Here is a 17,602-nt window from a genome sequence, read left to right as displayed (position 1 = left end):
TCGATAGTTTGCGCTCGGTGACCTGTGTTTGTGAACTCGTTCCTGTCTGGTCTTTTCACTGTTTTTGCGCACAAACGCTTGTATGTTCAACCATCTAGCAGCCCACTACGAAATTTTTATCGATTGCATGACACTAATAAAGCACGATAGGCATAACACTAAAAGACAGGATAACAGCGGTGTGGACTAGACAACAAATGGGTGCAGCCGATAGTTTGCTTGGGACTATAAAAAACGGCTGTGGCTTCTCTAAGGTTAAGCCCAGGATGCGAAGCATACTAGCCTTTATTTTAACGCGAGAGCGATAAGGAGCTCATGTCGCAGAAAAGCCGGTGTCGTCGGCTTCGGTGCCGGCGTCTGCGCCGTTGGCCGTGAGCGATAAATCCCAGCACGCACTTCATGAATAAAAAACAACTTGCAAGATGGGCTGGGTGGGAATCGAACCAGGGTCTCCGGACTGTGAGAGGGAGACGTTACCACTGAGCCACGAGTTTTTTTTACCCCATAGCAAATCATTTATTTCACTACAGCAGCTATTGACATGGAGCCATCATATCTTCTTTTCCTCTTCAGATAACCCAGCTCTCTATCAAAGGAAGATCACATGGTCCTTGCTCTTGGCTGTTTCAAAAATCTTTTTGATGTTCTCAAACACATTCTGTGGAGCTAAGGTGGCATCAATTCTGGTGTGAAGCTCACGTTTCTGGTAATAGCCAACGAGTGGTGCAGTTTGTGTGTGGTAAGCAGACAGGCGTTTCTTCAGTGCTTCCGCATTGTCACCGGGTCGACGCACCAGTGGTTCACCAGTCACGTCATCAGTCATGGGCTTTTTTGGTGGGTTGGAGATCTCATGGTAGGAGCGCCCGCTCGGCAAGTGTCAGCCGGCCTGTAATCCTCCGGATGAGCAAGCTGTCATCAATGCCAAACTCTATCACAGAGTCCAGAGGGGTGCGCCTCTTCTCCAACATTTCATCAAGCTTTTCAGCCTGAACAATGGTACGTGGAAAGCCATCCAGAAGGAAGCCATAGCTGCATTCGGGTTTGTCCAAATTCTTGGCCACCATCTCGATGACTACGTCATCGCTCACCAGATGCCCGCTCTCAATGGTGGACTTCAGTCGCTTGCCCAATTCAGATCCTGAACTGATCTCGTTACGTAATAAGTCCCCGGTCGCCAAGTGGCAGACACAGTACTCTTCCTTTAGCTTCGGCGCCTGTGTGCCCTTGCCAGATCCCGGTGGTCCAAGGAGAACGGCATTGATACCTTTTCGGCTTCTGCTTTCGTTGGGCACGTAGCTGCCGGCGCACACATGTTCACTCTCTTTGCGTTTTTGTAAAGGAGCCATGTGCTATTTTCGCGAAGTTCTTTGGGCGATACTTCAGCCGGACGATGTAGCGGTCCTGGTTTACCACAGGGTCACCATATGCTCCTCAACCTTACACAACCTCGCCGGCCTCACCGCCTCACACCTCACACCTCGCACCACCACGTCGGGAAAGGCTGAGCCACGAGTTCGATGCTTCAAAGCGGCACAAAAGCGCCTCTAGTGAACGCGGTGTTGCCTTAGAAACGAGCTGTTTCTAAGGCTCAGGCGTGCGTCGCTTGCTCAGGCGCACATTTCGTTGTCGCGCCGAACGCTGCGTTGCTCGACGCTCACCGCGTCCGATGCGGGGCGCGTAGTCGCTGCGCCGTAGCCCATTGTCTTACACCCCTTGGCGGGTCGACGGGAACGCTGTCGCGTTCCACTCTTGAAGGCGAAGCTTAAGCGACCGCTTTGCAGCTGTTATGACGTCATATGGTAGCTACGCAGCCGCGCGCGGCGCAGCAAGGAAGAGCGTGGTTGTGCGGCTAGTATGCTTCGCATAAAAAGAAACGGCGTTCGGCAGGCCCCCGTAGCGTGCAGTCCATTCGAGTCACAAAGCGGGTGGAAAGGGACGTGCAGCCGAGCATGGCGGATAAATAAAAGGTGTGATGAAATTTGCAAACTTGCAGGTAAAGGATTAAAAAAAGGCATAAAGAAAATACGTAATACTGCCTAAAAATCATTTTACGACCATTTATAACTACGTTTCAAAAGAAAACTTCGGGCCAATGATCTTCGTTCACCATGTGATGCGCCGTGGTCGCACAGAAACGGTTGACAGTAATTTAAAGCGGTTTGCAGTAGCTCAGATTACAGCGAAGCTGTAATATGAACACTGAAAGGTGGGCTTCTTCCCAAGAGCTGACCCACTGCAGAGAAGCCAGCTTTTACTACTTGCAGACACACCGCTTGCAAAAAAACGAACAAGTGCTAGGTTTTCAGCATGACATTGACGTAAGCGGTGACCCGACGGGCGCCAAAACTGAGCAAGCAGCACGAAGAGGCACCCTCGCCTCGTGAGAACCAATCGTGAGAGATGTACGAGCACTGGAAAGAGCGGCGACGCCCTTCTTCCCAACGAAAGCGCAGGCTCTGGTGGAGGAGGAGGACCTATAGCGAGGGATACGCTGGACAATGAATTCAGCTTCTCAGCTTTCGCTCGCGCCCCAATTACCATTATCGGTGCCGAGTTCCGCCCGTCGCTAATTGCGCTCGCCCCTTCACGCTTTCTGCCGGTCAGTTCGTTCTTTCTTCTCGAATGCAGAGAGCGCACCCGTCTCAGACGGTCTCGAAAGTAGCTCAAAGGGAATCGGGTTTAATTTTCTTAAAACAAGACAGCCAGCTAATTTCTTGCAAATAAAATAAAAAGAAACCAAGACACGTCACTTTTTTCCTGCCTGTGCGGTCCCGCCTAGTCATAAGGGACGAAGGAGCCTGGCACGCGCGCCAAACTCGAGCGTTCTGTAAAGCAGCGCCAGGAATAAAAAGTCGCGCGAAATAAAGCACGGCGATCACGGTGCAGCGGCGTCATTAGCGACTTCTGCAAGGAGTTCGCTTCAGTGCACTCATTCACTGAGGCGGCGTCACAATGTGCCGCTCTCCATGCCGTCCTGGCGACCACGCAGTGCTGGCGTGTTCTGTGCACGATGGTCGTCAGCAGAGAAGTGAGTTGGCAGAGCGACGGCCGTTCGAAGCCGCTGCCCTTTCTCTCCCGGCTTCCTTTCTTGTGACGCCAAGTTTACGAAGACAGAAAGCCGTATTTAGTGCGCCTCGAAAATGCTTGTCACTCACAGAGACGCCCAGTGGCGTAGCCGTGGCCACCTGTATTGTGACAGAGTCGACTTAAAAGAGCTCGGTCCACCATGCATCTGTAAGTATAGTGTACATGGGCGCGCATAGTTCTCCGAATGCGAAAAGCTCAACGCCGCCGCTGTTCTTCTGCGGGGCCCCCTCGAGTGCGGAGCGTGCGCACTTCAACTCGAAGGTCGGCAATCTCTGCCCCGAAACGTGGACGAGATGCTTGCGCCCCTTCGACGGACAATGAGCATGCCCCATAAGTTCGCTTCGCCTCACTTCATTATCTAAGATACCTCCGTAGTGCTAGAAAAGATGCAGCATATTAAAAAAAAAAATTAGGACGTTCGGAAAAAATAAAAGCCGATTTTTCCGCACACATATACTGCGCGGTTCCTGAACGATACCTGAAGAAATGCGCTCTCTGATCGTGCACTTCATTGCACGTGCGCTTGAAAATCACCTAGCAAATAGAGCCATGCACCGAGAGCAATGTCACGTGTGCAAGTTTTTCGCACAGCGAGCTACGCGTCGCGCGCAGTACAACGTGACGTTACCATCTTCTCCACTTGCAGAGAGACTTAACGGTCAGTCTAAGGTATTCAACACCAATGGGCTAAACCGGGGCTTTTGCTCACAGGCTGAGCAAATCTTTCATTTTATGTAATTAGTGTGCATATAAAGTTTAGTTATCATAACAAATGCTGCACACGTTACTAACGCACGTACATCTAGAGCCCACTTTCGACCTATGCAACTATGCGAATTAGGAAAACTTACAGGTATTTTCTATCGCCCTCATACATTCCATAACGCCAGCGATGTCCTCCAGTACATAAAATTTAACTTCATTAATGTTAGTCGGACTGCGCGTTCATTGCGGTGCACTCTTTCTTCACAGCGGAAGCTAATAACTGAGGCACTCGAAACTCGGACTGTGTCACAAACGACTGACCGTGCTCAATTCGTTCCACGAGGCAGACGTCGGGGTCTGACCCTGCCTGCCCTGGGAGCTTCGGTGCTGCGCTTGGCGAAGGCCCGAGTGGAGGGGTCAAAACCTGGCTGCGGCGGCCGCGCCTGGATTGGGGGCTAAATGCACCCGCGTACCGTGCATTGGGTCAAAGAACCGCGGGTGGTCAAACTTGAACCGGAGTCCACCGCTACGGCGCGCCGCATAATGATATCGCGTGCTTTCGGCACGTAAAATGCCAGCATTTAACTTAACCCATCAGCATATCTTAGCCGCACACCTTCCCCTTTGCCAGCCCGGAACACTCGTCAGTGCAGAATGGCGAGGGAACCTCGTGCCTGCGTTCTTGGCGGCCACGGGAGCACGCACCGATACTCGGAAAGTCTGCAGTGGTCAGCTGTTGGGCCAGTGGGTTTGCCATCTTGCAAAGGGGAGCGCTCAAGCGCTGCGGAAAGGAGTTCCAATAGCCTTTTACTAATATTTATTGAAGACACGTTTACTTTTCCCCCTGCTCTTGCTGAACAAGCGCTTCAAGGAGTAAAAAAATTTTTATTCCAATCTCCTTACGGCACATTTACGTAACCGTCAACGCAAGCGTCGGGCGGTCACCCGCAGGGTTGTCTGAACAAAGCAATCTAATGCTCCCCCCTTCATAGGAGGTCATTTATGTTTGCTTGAAAAACGAATAACATTGCCTGCACTGAGCGGGTTGTCTTATCTTGTGGCGACGAGCGACCACGTAGACCGGTAAAGTCGGGCTCTTGCAGGAGAGGAAGAACAAACACTCGATCGCTTAGCGTAGCATTCTTTTTAATCTTGTCCTTCGGAACGCTAGCCCGTGCCGGAGCGTGCCAGCCGCTCGAGCCTCAGTTTGGTGACCCGGACGTGATTCGAACACGCAACCTTCTGATCTGGAGTCAGAAGCGCTACCGTTACCGGTCTACGTGGTCGCTCGTCGCCACAATCTAATTGGCTCACAAGAGGCGAGGAGCATGCTCAAGTGGAGAGGGATTCGATGGGGCCGAGCCACTGCACTGAATATCGATAACCGGATGAAGAGGGTGGTGCCGGCGTCTGCGATTGATCCGCTTTCTCTTACTTAGGTTGTGGTGGCTCGTCGACAATCGCGGCGGCATGCAATGGAAGCTTAAGAATGACGCTAAAACGGATCCTCAGCAAAGAAGAGTTGGCAGAACGAGGTCGTAAACGTACCAAAAGTTCTCGAAAACGTTACGCAGCCACGCAAAAAGTTTAGTTATACGCAAATAAACCCATGCTCTCCGGCAGGTGAGACTCGCCAGTGCCTGAGCTATCGGCGGCAGCCACCTTTTATTCCTTCCGGAATGGGGCAGCCTGCGCCTATTTCGAAGAAAATCCAGTTTTGTTCGGCATATTAATGCATCTTTATCGCGTACACGTCACTTTGACGCGGTGAGTTTTTGCGTTTTTGTGACGTTGCGTGACAGCAGGTGAAGTGGGTGCAGCCTGAAAACTTGACCAATAGCCGAGGGCTAATGGCGAAAAGGGGTCGAATCAGAAATAACTGTTTTTCTTTTGTTCCATCAAATCATGCATAATCAGTGTGTACACGTCGGACCAGATGGGGAGCTATCACGGTTTTCGTGACGTCGCCTGACATACAGGTTAAGTGGAGGTGGTCCGAAAGTTTTTGTCCAATCGTGGTGGGCTGATTACAGAATTGGAATAGAAAAGTTGGGAATACCTTTACGTTATAGCGCTCCTGATTCCGGGCGTTTGAACGCTGAGCGGTATTGTGTTGCCGGGATCGACTCTTCTGTGCCAGTTATTGTGAGATGGTTGAGGGCATGCCAAGTGCGCAGCGGTTGCAGAGAGCAAAGCCATTGTTTTACTCGCCAGGCATTCTCTTCCTGCCCAGCGGTTGCCAGCACTGGCCAGGCGAGATTTTCCGGGGCATGGAGGAGCTGTTAGGATCGGCCTGCAGGGGTACTGCACTGCAAAGCTATTTCAGCCCGCTGCACGTGTTTTGATCGACCCGCGGTGGGGGCGCCCTACAGAGAACCAGCGAGGACAGCGCTAACCAACCATGAACTTACTTCAGAGAACTGCGGACTACGGCAGCTCTGGAATTTAGAGGCGCCGGCTGGGGTCGCGCGTGACCACCTGGCTACGGGGACGCAAGACAATGGACACCACGACGGCCACGCTGCGGGAGCCAGCTCGGGCAATAAAAGGCACTTTTCCTTATAGAAGCCCCGAGTTCTACGAGGTCCGTCTGACGTCGGCTCCAGACCGTGAACCTCGCGCAAGGAAATGTGTGTGCGGAAGTGTGTGTGTGTAAACCGTCCCGCAGAGAGGCGGCTTGTTTACGATGTCTGGACGAACGTTTTTGCCTCACCTAGGGATCTAGGGAACACGAAGTGGTTATAAGCGGCTGTTGTCGGCTGCTAGTGCGTGCTCGTCGTCGAGAGTGTGCTCGTCGTCGTACTCGTGAGCTGTGTGCTCGTTTGCTGTATGCTTTGTCTTGCGGGCTCCATTTGAGAGTCGCGCTAGGCTGTGTAAACGTATCTCTTGTTTAAAATGTAAATACTGTAAGTAAATCTTGCTCGCCTAAGTCCCGACGAAGAGTCAAGGTCCTCCCTACAACTACGACCGCCAACTCTCACAGAAGGCAGCGCAACGACCACGTTGCATAAATAAAGCGACACAGCATCGTTTCGAGGCAGACCGATGCGATGTGCGGCATGGCTCAAGGTCAAAGCTCCCATGGAAGGCCGCCGGACTTAATCGCGCAGAGGCTAAACGAAAGGCCGCTCATTCCATGTACGCTCAGAACGGCCAATTCTCTGGTAGAAAAAAAGGTGGCAACCAATGTGTTGTTCCCTAAAGTGCTTGTCGATTGTTATAGGCTACATGTGATATGGTTTTACTCCTGCACTAATCGTTACCGCCACGATCCACTTTGCCAAATAAGGGGACCCATGTTTCAGAGCAGGAAAAGACTGTTTCCAGCGAGTAATAATTACAACGTTCGAGCGGACAACCTCGAAGATTCCTTTTTGAGCTACGTCGATCGGCCGTCACTCGCTAGGAGGCGTTGATGTGGTTTACTCTACTCGCTCTAACACACTCCTCGGCGCTCAAGAAAATGGATACGACGCGGGACAGAACTTTCACAACGAAATGTGATTATGCAGCCTGCCACGTGATCATGTACAAACGTATGGCGATGCAAGAACAAATAAAGGAAGGCGCGTGAGCGGAAGTAAATAAAAGCCTTTACGAAAGAGGAAGAATGCGATGCGAGCTCCGGGAGGCACCGGAAGTGGCATCTAAGATTTCGCCGGCAGCCGGAAATTTGAAAGCGAGACCCGCGCCCTTCCCAGAAGCAGCGCTTCACTTCCGCCCTCGCACCGGCGGCGAAGGGTGGCGAAACCGGCGCGTCATCGGCTCGCGCTGCCGGACGCCGACGTTATTTTCGAGCAGACTTTCGCGTGGCAAAAAAGTGAGGGAACCTATTGTAACGCCGGCGGAACAATCACGCGAGCGAGGTGAGCTTCCTCTGCTACCAACGATAACAGTTTCATAGCTGAATGGTTTGGGCCTGCGACATATTTAGCTTCAGGCTAGCAGCCTTTAGCGAACGACCAAGTGGCCAACGCGAGAGAGCCCTCTTGCGTTTAATAAACATCAGTCCTAGCGTTCCGGTGGCTTCCGTGTTGAGCGAGAGGGCGCACTGGTGCTGCACACCGAAAGAATCCTTGGCGCAATTCGGAGTGTGCAACGTGGGCTTACTGGTTGTTCGCCTTGAAACGGTTAAGATGAACGCCGACAAGGCACAGGGATACGTGCTTGATCTCGCCTAATGGTAAAGGCTGTCCATGTCGACGCACTCGGTGAGTCGTCCGTAGCCAAGCCATTGATAACGTTGTTTTCTAAAGAGCTAGATTTCCTACGCACGCGGTGATAAAACGTTACGTACGAAATGCGTTTAGTAATGCTTTTCTCTTTTTTTCCACGCAACTATAGCTGCGTCCGAACCGCGGTGCGCGAGACTCGGTTTTAGAAATAAACGCTGCTGTTGCACGTCGTCCCTGCGCCCCGTCTACAACTGGCTCGCGGCCATCTTGAGATGCGGCTGCATTGCGCGCCTGCAGGTCTTGAAAGAACAAATCGCACAAAGCGCGGATCCCGCAGCAGGTGCCCCCGCGGAAGAAGGCCCACCGGCGAAACCAAGTTGCCGGGTGCCGGCGGAAGCGAGCGCCCGTCCAACACGAAAGGTCAACACGAGCGCGGGCCCTGGCCTCTTCCGTTTCACCGTGTTCCCGCACAGCGCTATTCTGCTCTGCTTCCACCGTTCACGCAAGCGAGTGTTATTTGTAGACTCTGCACCGGCTGGTAACGTTATTGTTACTTTAAACTGTGCACTCAAGTTACGTAAAACACAACGTTACCGCGTTCACACAAATAACCAATTCCCTCATCGCGTAGCACAACGTACGCCTTATAGCGGAACTTCCCAGGCCGTTAGAGTCCCGCCTGTTTTGTTCACACTTGAGCGAAACATAAACAGAAAGAGGGAGCTACAATAAAAGGGCGTTGAGAAAACTCCGTAGGCAGGAACTCATCCACTTTGCAGTTCTTCTCAATGGTTCGTACGATAGGCGCAAGTTCAGAAACGTCGTACTAACAGAGCTGCCATAAGGCATAATTGTGAGTGAAAATATAGCCTAAAATTATTCCAACCACAGAGCTTCGTACAATAATTACTAGAGGGAACTCTGGAGCTGCAGTCGTTGACCCACCATGGGAATGATGGGAAATACATGGATTTGCCTGTCCTCGTGCTGGAGACGTTCTTGTGGCTTTGTTTATTACTCTTTGTATGCCGTCGTGGTCGTAAATTTCGGGGCAATTTATACTCTTACAAGTGCAGAAGACGCTGCGAACACGCACATTCGCTACTAATCGCTACTGCTAAGCTTGTCGAGGTGACCAAACCGAAACGCGCCAAGCGTCTCAAGAGACTGGCATGTCCGCGATAAATTCATAAGGGCGTTTCGCATCGCTATACACAATGACTGTGCCAACGCGTGTATGCTTTATCAGTGAAAAAAAAAAAACTATAACAGATCGGAGCAGATGTGGACTACGAGTGTCAAATTGTGCAGTGGCTTGATGCGCACCTTACACAGCGTCTACACAGGCAACTCTCATTTTGCACCCGTTCTAGGTGGAGCACCACAAGCGTCACTTACCGGGGAGCTCCATTTCCTTATTTATCGTAACTATTTGCAAATAAATTATGCTGTGTGCAGGGCACACATAAAGGTTCAATGAAGTGCTAATTAACACTAAATAATCTTGTTCCGCTGTAATTGAACAGTGCTCGTCATGGTGAAACTGAATATTTGTATATGTGTTCAAATTACAATACCTCATCGAAAATCGCGGCTCAACTAGAACAGCCATGTAAGTTATGTAGTTTCAATAGGTTCAAACAAACTTTACCTCTTAAGAAGTCAATTAAAACATTGCACCATTAAAGTAAGCTTGTGGCATATACCCCCCCTCCCCCCCCCCCCCTTACGCAGTACGACATTTATTAGAGTGCGCAGACATTGTTTGGGATCCACACACAAAATCAAACACGAACTGCATTAAATGTGTCCAGGGGAAAGCGTTAAGAGAGAGAGGTGAAAATGGGATAAAGGCAGAGAGGTAAACCACAGGTAAAGCCTCCGCTTTGCTACCCTGCATTAGGGGAAGGGAAAGCAAAGACGGAATGAAGAGCAGGGACAAAAGGAAGGCGTGCAAAAAAAAAGGAGAGGATAATTATAGTCTTTCTAACAGTTCACCGCCCCGCGAAAAGGTCAACAAAAGCTTGATCGACTTTCGGTGCGACGACTGTTCATGTCGGCATTCCGGGACTGACTGTTCTGAAAGTGGCCTGTCGTCAAGGCGTGCCAACACGGCCGCTATCGGCAGCCCGTGTGCGCTGTATCGAGGACAGTGGCAAAATACGTACTACGTGCTGTACGGTCTCCTCGCCGTCGCAGTGACTGCAAGCCGCGCTCTCGTCCATACCGAAGGAAAGCGTTAAGATTAATTAATAATGCGTATGGCAGGAGTGTAACCGTTAGCAACCTTAAGGAAATGAGTGACCGTCCCAGACTTGAATCGCGACGAAAGTTGCGTCACCTGCAATTGCTCTTTGATACAGTAAATGACAGAACAAAAATAAAATTCGCTAGTTATACGCAGTGGAACAAGACAAGGCTAACTAGCTGGAAGCATGAAAAGGCAATGAGGAAAACAAGCACAACGGCATTCCGGTTTGCCTTCTCTCCGCGAACAATATGTGTGCACTTCCACGCCAACTACAGCTGATCAATCGACGCATTCGTATCAGCAATTCAGAGAGCCACTTGCGTTTTGTCTGTACATATATTGAAGCTTTAGTTTTCGTTGTTTCTTCTTTTTTGTATGTGTGTAGTAATATTGCTTGGTTTTTTGCCTATGGTGTTCGGAATCAATAATTGCGTTGCGCCTAAACCCGGGGTGCATATTCAGGAGTTAAAAGAGTGCATATTATATATATATATATATATATATATATATATATATATATATATATATAATGAGAAGCCAACAAACACTGACACCAAGTACAACATAGGGGAAATTGCATGTGCTTAATAAATGAAATGAAGTAATGATAAATTAATGGAAATTAAAGTGGATGAAAAAACAACTTGCCGCAGGTGGGAACCGAACCCACAACCTTCGCATGTCGCGTGCGATGCTCTACCAATTGAGCTACCGCGGCGGCGTTTCCCCAGCCACTTTCTTGGGTATTTATGTGTACTAGTAGAACCCTGGGAGTGTTAGCCAGCGCCCCCACTCACAGACCTTGGCGGCGGACGTGGAACGTCTTTTTTTGCCGCAGGCGTCACGAGAACGTGATCTTTTCGGGTGAAGGCAACTGGTCAATAAACCCACATATGCTACCTGAAGGCATCAATGTTGCCGGATTCGAGACCCTCGTTATGTAATAAACGAGAAGAAAGGGGGTTAACCGAGGCACCCGATATTTATTAGTCATATAATGAGAAGCCAACAAACACTGACACCAAGTCCAACATAGGGGAAATTGCATGTGCTTAATAAATGAAATAAAGTAATGATAAATTAATGGAAATTAAAGTGGATGAAAAAACAACTTGCCGCAGGTGGAAACCGAACCCACAACCTTCGCATGTCGCGTGCGATGCTCTACCAATTGAGCTACAGCGGCGGCGTTTCCCCAGCCACTTTCTTGGGTATTTATGTGTACTAGTAGAACCCTGGGAGTGTTAGCCAGCGCCCCCACTCACAGACCTTGGCGGTGGACGTGGAGCGTCTTTTTTTGCCGCAGGCGTCACGAGAACGTGATCTTTTCGGGTGAAGGCAACTGGTCAATAAACCCACATATGCTACCTGAAGGCATCAATGTTGCCGGATTCGAGACCCTCGTTATGTAATAAACGAGAAGAAAGGGGGTTAACCGAGGGACCCGATATTTATTAGTCATATAATGAGAAGCCAACAAACACTGACACCAAGTACAACACAGGGGAAATTGCATGTGCTTAATAAATGAAATAAAGTAATGATAAATTAATGGAAATTAAAGTGGATGAAAAAACAACTTGCCGCAGGTGGGAACCGAACCCACAACCTTCGCATGTCGCGTGCGATGCTCTACCAATTGAGCTACCGCGGCGGCGTTTCCCCAGCCACTTTCTTGGGTATTTATGTGTACTAGTAGAACCCTGGGAGTGTTAGCCAGCGCCCCCACTCACAGACCTTGGCGGCGGACGTGGAACGTCTTTTTTTGCCGCAGGCGTCACGAGAACGTGATCTTTTCGGGTGAAGGCAACTGGTCAATAAACCCACATATGCTACCTGAAGGCATCAATGTTGCCGGATTCGAGACCCTCGTTATGTAATAAACGAGAAGAAAGGGGGTTAACCGAGGGACCCGATATTTATTAGTCATATAATGAGAAGCCAACAAACACTGACACCAAGTACAACATAGGGGAAATTGCATGTGCTTAATAAATGAAATAAAGTAATGATAAATTAATGGAAATTAAAGTGGATGAAAAAACAAAATTCCATTAATTTATCATTACTTTATTTCATTTATTAAGCACATGCAATTTGCCCTATGTTGTACTTGGTGTCAGTGTTTGTTGGCTTCTCATTATATGACTAATAAATATCGGGTCCCTCGGTTAACCCCCTTTCTTCTCGTTTATTACATAACGAGGGTCTCGAATCCGGCAACATTGATGCCTTCAGGTAGCATATGTGGGTTTATTGACCAGTTGCCTTCACCCGAAAAGATCACGTTCTCGTGACGCCTGCGGCAAAAAAAGACGTTCCACGTCCGCCGCCAAGGTCTGTGAGTGGGGGCGCTGGCTAACACTCCCAGGGTTCTACTAGTACACATAAATACCCAAGAAAGTGGCTGGGGAAACGCCGCCGCGGTAGCTCAATTGGTAGAGCATCGCACGCGACATGCGAAGGTTGTGGGTTCGGTTCCCACCTGCGGCAAGTTGTTTTTTCATCCACTTTAATTTCCATTAATTTATCATTACTTTATTTCATTTATTAAGCACATGCAATTTCCCCTATGTTGTACTTGGTGTCAGTGTTTGTTGGCTTCTCATTATATGACTAATAAATATCGGGTCCCTCGGTTAACCCCCTTTCTTCTCGTTTATTACATAACGAGGGTCTCGAATCCGGCAACATTGATGCCTTCAGGTAGCATATGTGGGTTTATTGACCAGTTGCCTTCACCCGAAAAGATCACGTTCTCGTGACGCCTGCGGCAAAAAAAGACGTTCCACGTCCGCCGCCAAGGTCTGTGAGTGGGGGCGCTGGCTAACACTCCCAGGGTTCTACTAGTACACATAAATACCCAAGAAAGTGGCTGGGGAAACGCCGCCGCGGTAGCTCAATTGGTAGAGCATCGCACGCGACATGCGAAGGTTGTGGGTTCGGTTCCCACCTGCGGCAAGTTGTTTTTTCATCCACTTTAATTTCCATTAATTTATCATTACTTTATTTCATTTATTAAGCACATGCAATTTCCCCTATGTTGTACTTGGTGTCAGTGTTTGTTGGCTTCTCATTATATGACTAAAAAATATCGGGTCTCTCGGTTAACCCCCTTTCTTCTCGTTTATTACATAACGAGGGTCTCGAATCCGGCAACATTGATGCCTTCAGGTAGCATATGTGGGTTTATTGACCAGTTGCCTTCACCCGAAAAGATCACGTTCTCGTGACGCCTGCGGCAAAAAAAGACGTTCCACGTCCGCCGCCAAGGTCTGTGAGTGGGGGCGCTGGCTAACACTCCCAGGGTTCTACTAGTACACATAAATACCCAAGAAAGTGGCTGGGGAAACGCCGCCGCGGTAGCTCAATTGGTAGAGCATCGCACGCGACATGCGAAGGTTGTGGGTTCGGTTCCCACCTGCGGCAAGTTGTTATTTCATCCACTTTAATTTCCATTAATTTATCATTACTTTACTTCATTTATTAAGCACATGCAATTTCCCCTATGTTGTACTTGGTGTCAGTGTTTGTTGGCTTCTCATTATATGACTAATAAATATCGGGTCCCTCGGTTAACCCCCTTTCTTCTCGTTTATATATATATATATATATATATATATATATATATATATATATATATATATATAGAGAGAGAGAGAGAGAGAGAGAGAGAGAGTTAGAAACGAAGGTGCACACTTACGAAAATTGCATCTTTAATGTTTTTAACGTTTCGGCCGTGGCACGGCCATCGTCAGAATAAACTGAAAGTGGCCTGTTTATTCTGACGAAGGCCGCGCCATGGCCGAAACGTTACAAACATTAAAGATGCAATTTTCGTATGTGTGCACCTTCGTTTCTAAATCTACCTATGCACCGGACCTACAAAACTTCTCATTGAATTATATATATATATATATATATATATATATATATATATATATATATATATATATATATATATATATATATATATGCGTGTGTTTGTCTACGAGTATGCCTAATCAAATTAGGCCACCCTTGAACCTTGAACCGGCATTTTAAAGCGGCGCGGAGTAATGTGTTAACAAGCGCACATGTCATAGCGCTGTTCGTAATTTCGTTAACCTGCGTATAAGGTCATTGGCGTTGGCATGAGCTTAGCTGCTGCATTCTGCTTTGTCTTGTTTTTTTATGTGCTCCATCCTGACATGGCTCCCAAAGTGTTATCCGACAAATAAATAAACAAACAAATAAACGTTACTGGCGAGCGCCGATGACCTAACTGCTGCTGAAAATAAAGAAAATATATGGGCCTTAGGACGTGAAACTTTACCGAGGCAAGTCGAAAACCCATGGCAGGTCATTCTTCGTCAAGCTCTCTACAGTTGCGCGCGTTGTCGTGTAAAACAGTCTGGACCGCGCGGGCACAAAGAAGCGATGTCGTGTTGACGAACTCACCCTTCCAAACTGCTGGAAGTAGTTCTTGACGTCCTCCAGCGTTGTGGGCGCAGAGAGGCCGCCGACGAACACTTTCTTTGTTCTGGTCACCATCTGTAACGCAACGAAGGGGAAAGAAAAAGGAAGGATGGCTGCATGAGCGCATGGTCGCTGAATAACTGATGCAAAAGGTGCAAATGCTGTAGCAGTCGGAACGTGATAGAACAGTGCCGGAAACGACGCTATTTAAAGCCACCTGCTGAAGCTCCAACGCCGACGTGTCGAGAACATTGAAACGCAACAGCAGACAGTCACGAGTAGAAACCCTCAACTCTCAACTCTACAAAGCGATAAAATAAGCCTCATACGATGACACAAAAGAGAAAATACATCAGTATGTATCAGTAACATACCGGGTTTTCGAGCAAACAATTTCAAGATATATTATAGGTGGCCTGTGGCAGATAGCACAATTCTCGCTCATGAGCGGGTCTAATCGGAGAGGCTGACGTTACTCGCAGAAAGAAAATGAAATGCATAATCGACTAATTACCAAATTCACTAATTAAGTTTTTATTTATTTAACAAAACAACGTTTTATGCATTCAAGCACAAAGGTAAATGAAACACCAACGCTTTTCTCCTCAAATTTGGGTAATTATTATCTCGGAACTGGTGTCATCCTGACAATTCGTTCCAAGTGGGTCCGCTTTGCGAACTCCATGGCTAGAATTTGCAAATTGCAATATGGGCCATAAGGTAATTAATTTAAAACCTAATTAGTGAGTTTTGTGAATTAGTTGATTATGCATTTCAATTCCTTTTTTTTCTGCAAGTAGTGCCCGCCGCTTCGCGTAGACCACCTCATGAACTATAATTGTGCTACCTGCTAGAGGCAAACCTTAAGAATCCGTGAAAGTGTTCGCTGAAACACCCTGTATGCGTACGGACCATCACGCCTCAAGCTAACCTTTCGAGCTCAAGAACTTGTCTGCACATCTGGGTCTTCAAGGGCCGGAGTGTGTCAGAATGTCACCTGCAAGTCTGGTGAACACACCACGACCTTGACGTCATTTCTGGCTTCCCATGCCAGACAGTTACGCAACAGCTTCGCGTCCCGAGATGTCATAACGGTGTTCGCTCTGGCCCGTCCTGCCCTTGCCGACTGTGCGCGCATTGTGTATGCCGCGAGTGCCACGACTTGGTCGCCCACCGGCGCTGTACAGTGGCGTGCTCTGCCGACGCATCCTGCAGCTACGAACCACTTTTGTCCAACGCACGAGTCAGGCGCGCCTTTCGGGAAAGAGTTGTCATGGACCGCCTGACGGGACTTGGAGACCACACAAAAAGCAGCAATAGTGGTACATATTCGTTGAATATGCAAAATCAAATAAGTTTACACCACTAGTAATCTTGAGATGACGCATACATTACACATAACTGAATAAGAAAACAATACAATTATGGTAGTTAGGACATAGCTTCCGCATGCCTATTCAACTCTATGAATGTCATAAATCAATTATGCAGTTTATAATCAACAAGCGGTGTTCACTAATGCAACCAGAATGTTCGTCATTGAGACCTAAGCTAAAGTTAATGCGTGTAGCCACATGATTGATTATCACGGCTACTTAATAAGCCAGAACAGTCCTTCTATAACTTGTGCGTGTTCGTGGTGTCGGTATCCGCTCATAACGCAGGACATAACTTGAAGCTTCACGTGTGGTGTGTAGAATGTTGTGTACATGCATGTAGAGCAGCCGTCTACAACTGTGCAATTTTCTCGCGTCGAGCAAATTCACTGGAAGAAAGGAGACCGCGCAAAAAAGACACGAGAGCGCGACACGCGCTGTGTGCGTGTCGCTCTCTCGTGTCTTTTTTGCGCGGTCTCCTTTCTTCCAGTGAATTAGCAACAAGTCCAAGCCTTAAGAGAGAATCAAGTTTGATAAACAAGGGATCAATCGGTAAGCCTTTAGCTTCACCATGACAATTGTCAAAAATCCTCAGCACTTTCTTTTGCATCACTGCCAGTTTGTTATAATCAGCAGCCGTTGTAGTGCCCCACACTAGTGTGCACTGAAGCAAGAATGGGGCTAGAAGCGACTGTGAGATAACGTCTTCTTTAGCTGCACCAGATTTGGATGAGACAATTTGAATAAACCAACCGCTTCGCTTAGTCCCGAGGTCAGACTGGTTACATGTGCGATATATATATATATATATATATATATATATATATATACATTCAGCGCTAGCTTATTCACCTGAAGCCAGTTTTCAAGCTGAATTTGGTGGTCATTTACCGCATTGTTTTCTAACGAGTGTACGTGAAGAACAAAAAGATGTGCTAGTGTCTTCGGCGTACATTACTAACTTCGGTGCGTGAGGGTTATGAAATATATCATTTACGTAGAGTATAAATAACACGCACCCTACAATCAACGCTTCCGGCACACCTTGTTTTACCTCAGTAGTGGGAGATGAAACGCCGCCAATTTTTACACACAGTTTCCCATAGTCACGCAGTTTCCATATTGAAATGACTCGATTGACACTGTCAAACGCTTTGCTAAGATCCATCAATAAACCAACAGCGTATAGTTAATTTTCAATGTTGTTCAGTATTTTATCTTTATTATATAATAAAACCAGATTTGTAGATTTCCTTTCTGGTAACCGTGCTGTACAATCATTTATTACGCGGTGTTCAGATAGAAAATTCGAGAGAGACTTGCTGACATTTTCAAAGGTTTTATATAGCACAAGGAGCACAGAAATTGGCCTTAAAATACATATATCACCAATGGCCCCACTTTTGTGCATTGGACATTTGCGGTCAAGTTTAGGATCAGAGACAAAGATTCTAGTTCAAACATTCGGTTGATGGCATGTGTTAGGGCTACACGAGCTGCTGCATATTTGACGGGCACGATGTACACATTCCCGCCGAGACATTGTTGCC

General features: G+C 48.0%; 1 protein-coding gene and 1 pseudogene across 5 annotated transcripts in view; both read right to left on the bottom strand.

Moving 5' to 3' along the window:
* The window catches only part of LOC135903397 (RNA-binding protein Musashi homolog Rbp6-like), a 1,054,134-nt gene that overhangs the window by 534,940 nt on the left and 501,592 nt on the right, over positions 1–17,602 (bottom strand). For all 5 annotated transcript variants that reach the window (XM_070534623.1, XM_065433710.1, XM_070534624.1 and 2 more), the window contains one exon: positions 14,659–14,751. In XM_070534623.1, the coding sequence (XP_070390724.1) occupies positions 14,659–14,751 (93 nt within the window). The remainder of the gene's footprint in view (positions 1–14,658; positions 14,752–17,602) is intronic.
* Positions 492–1,476, bottom strand: LOC135903447 (adenylate kinase 2-like; annotated as a pseudogene).

The sequence above is a fragment of the Dermacentor albipictus genome, chromosome 2 (assembly GCF_038994185.2).
Source record: "Dermacentor albipictus isolate Rhodes 1998 colony chromosome 2, USDA_Dalb.pri_finalv2, whole genome shotgun sequence".
Classification (NCBI taxonomy): domain Eukaryota; kingdom Metazoa; phylum Arthropoda; class Arachnida; order Ixodida; family Ixodidae; genus Dermacentor; species Dermacentor albipictus.
This window is presented reverse-complemented; position numbering and strand designations above follow the sequence as displayed.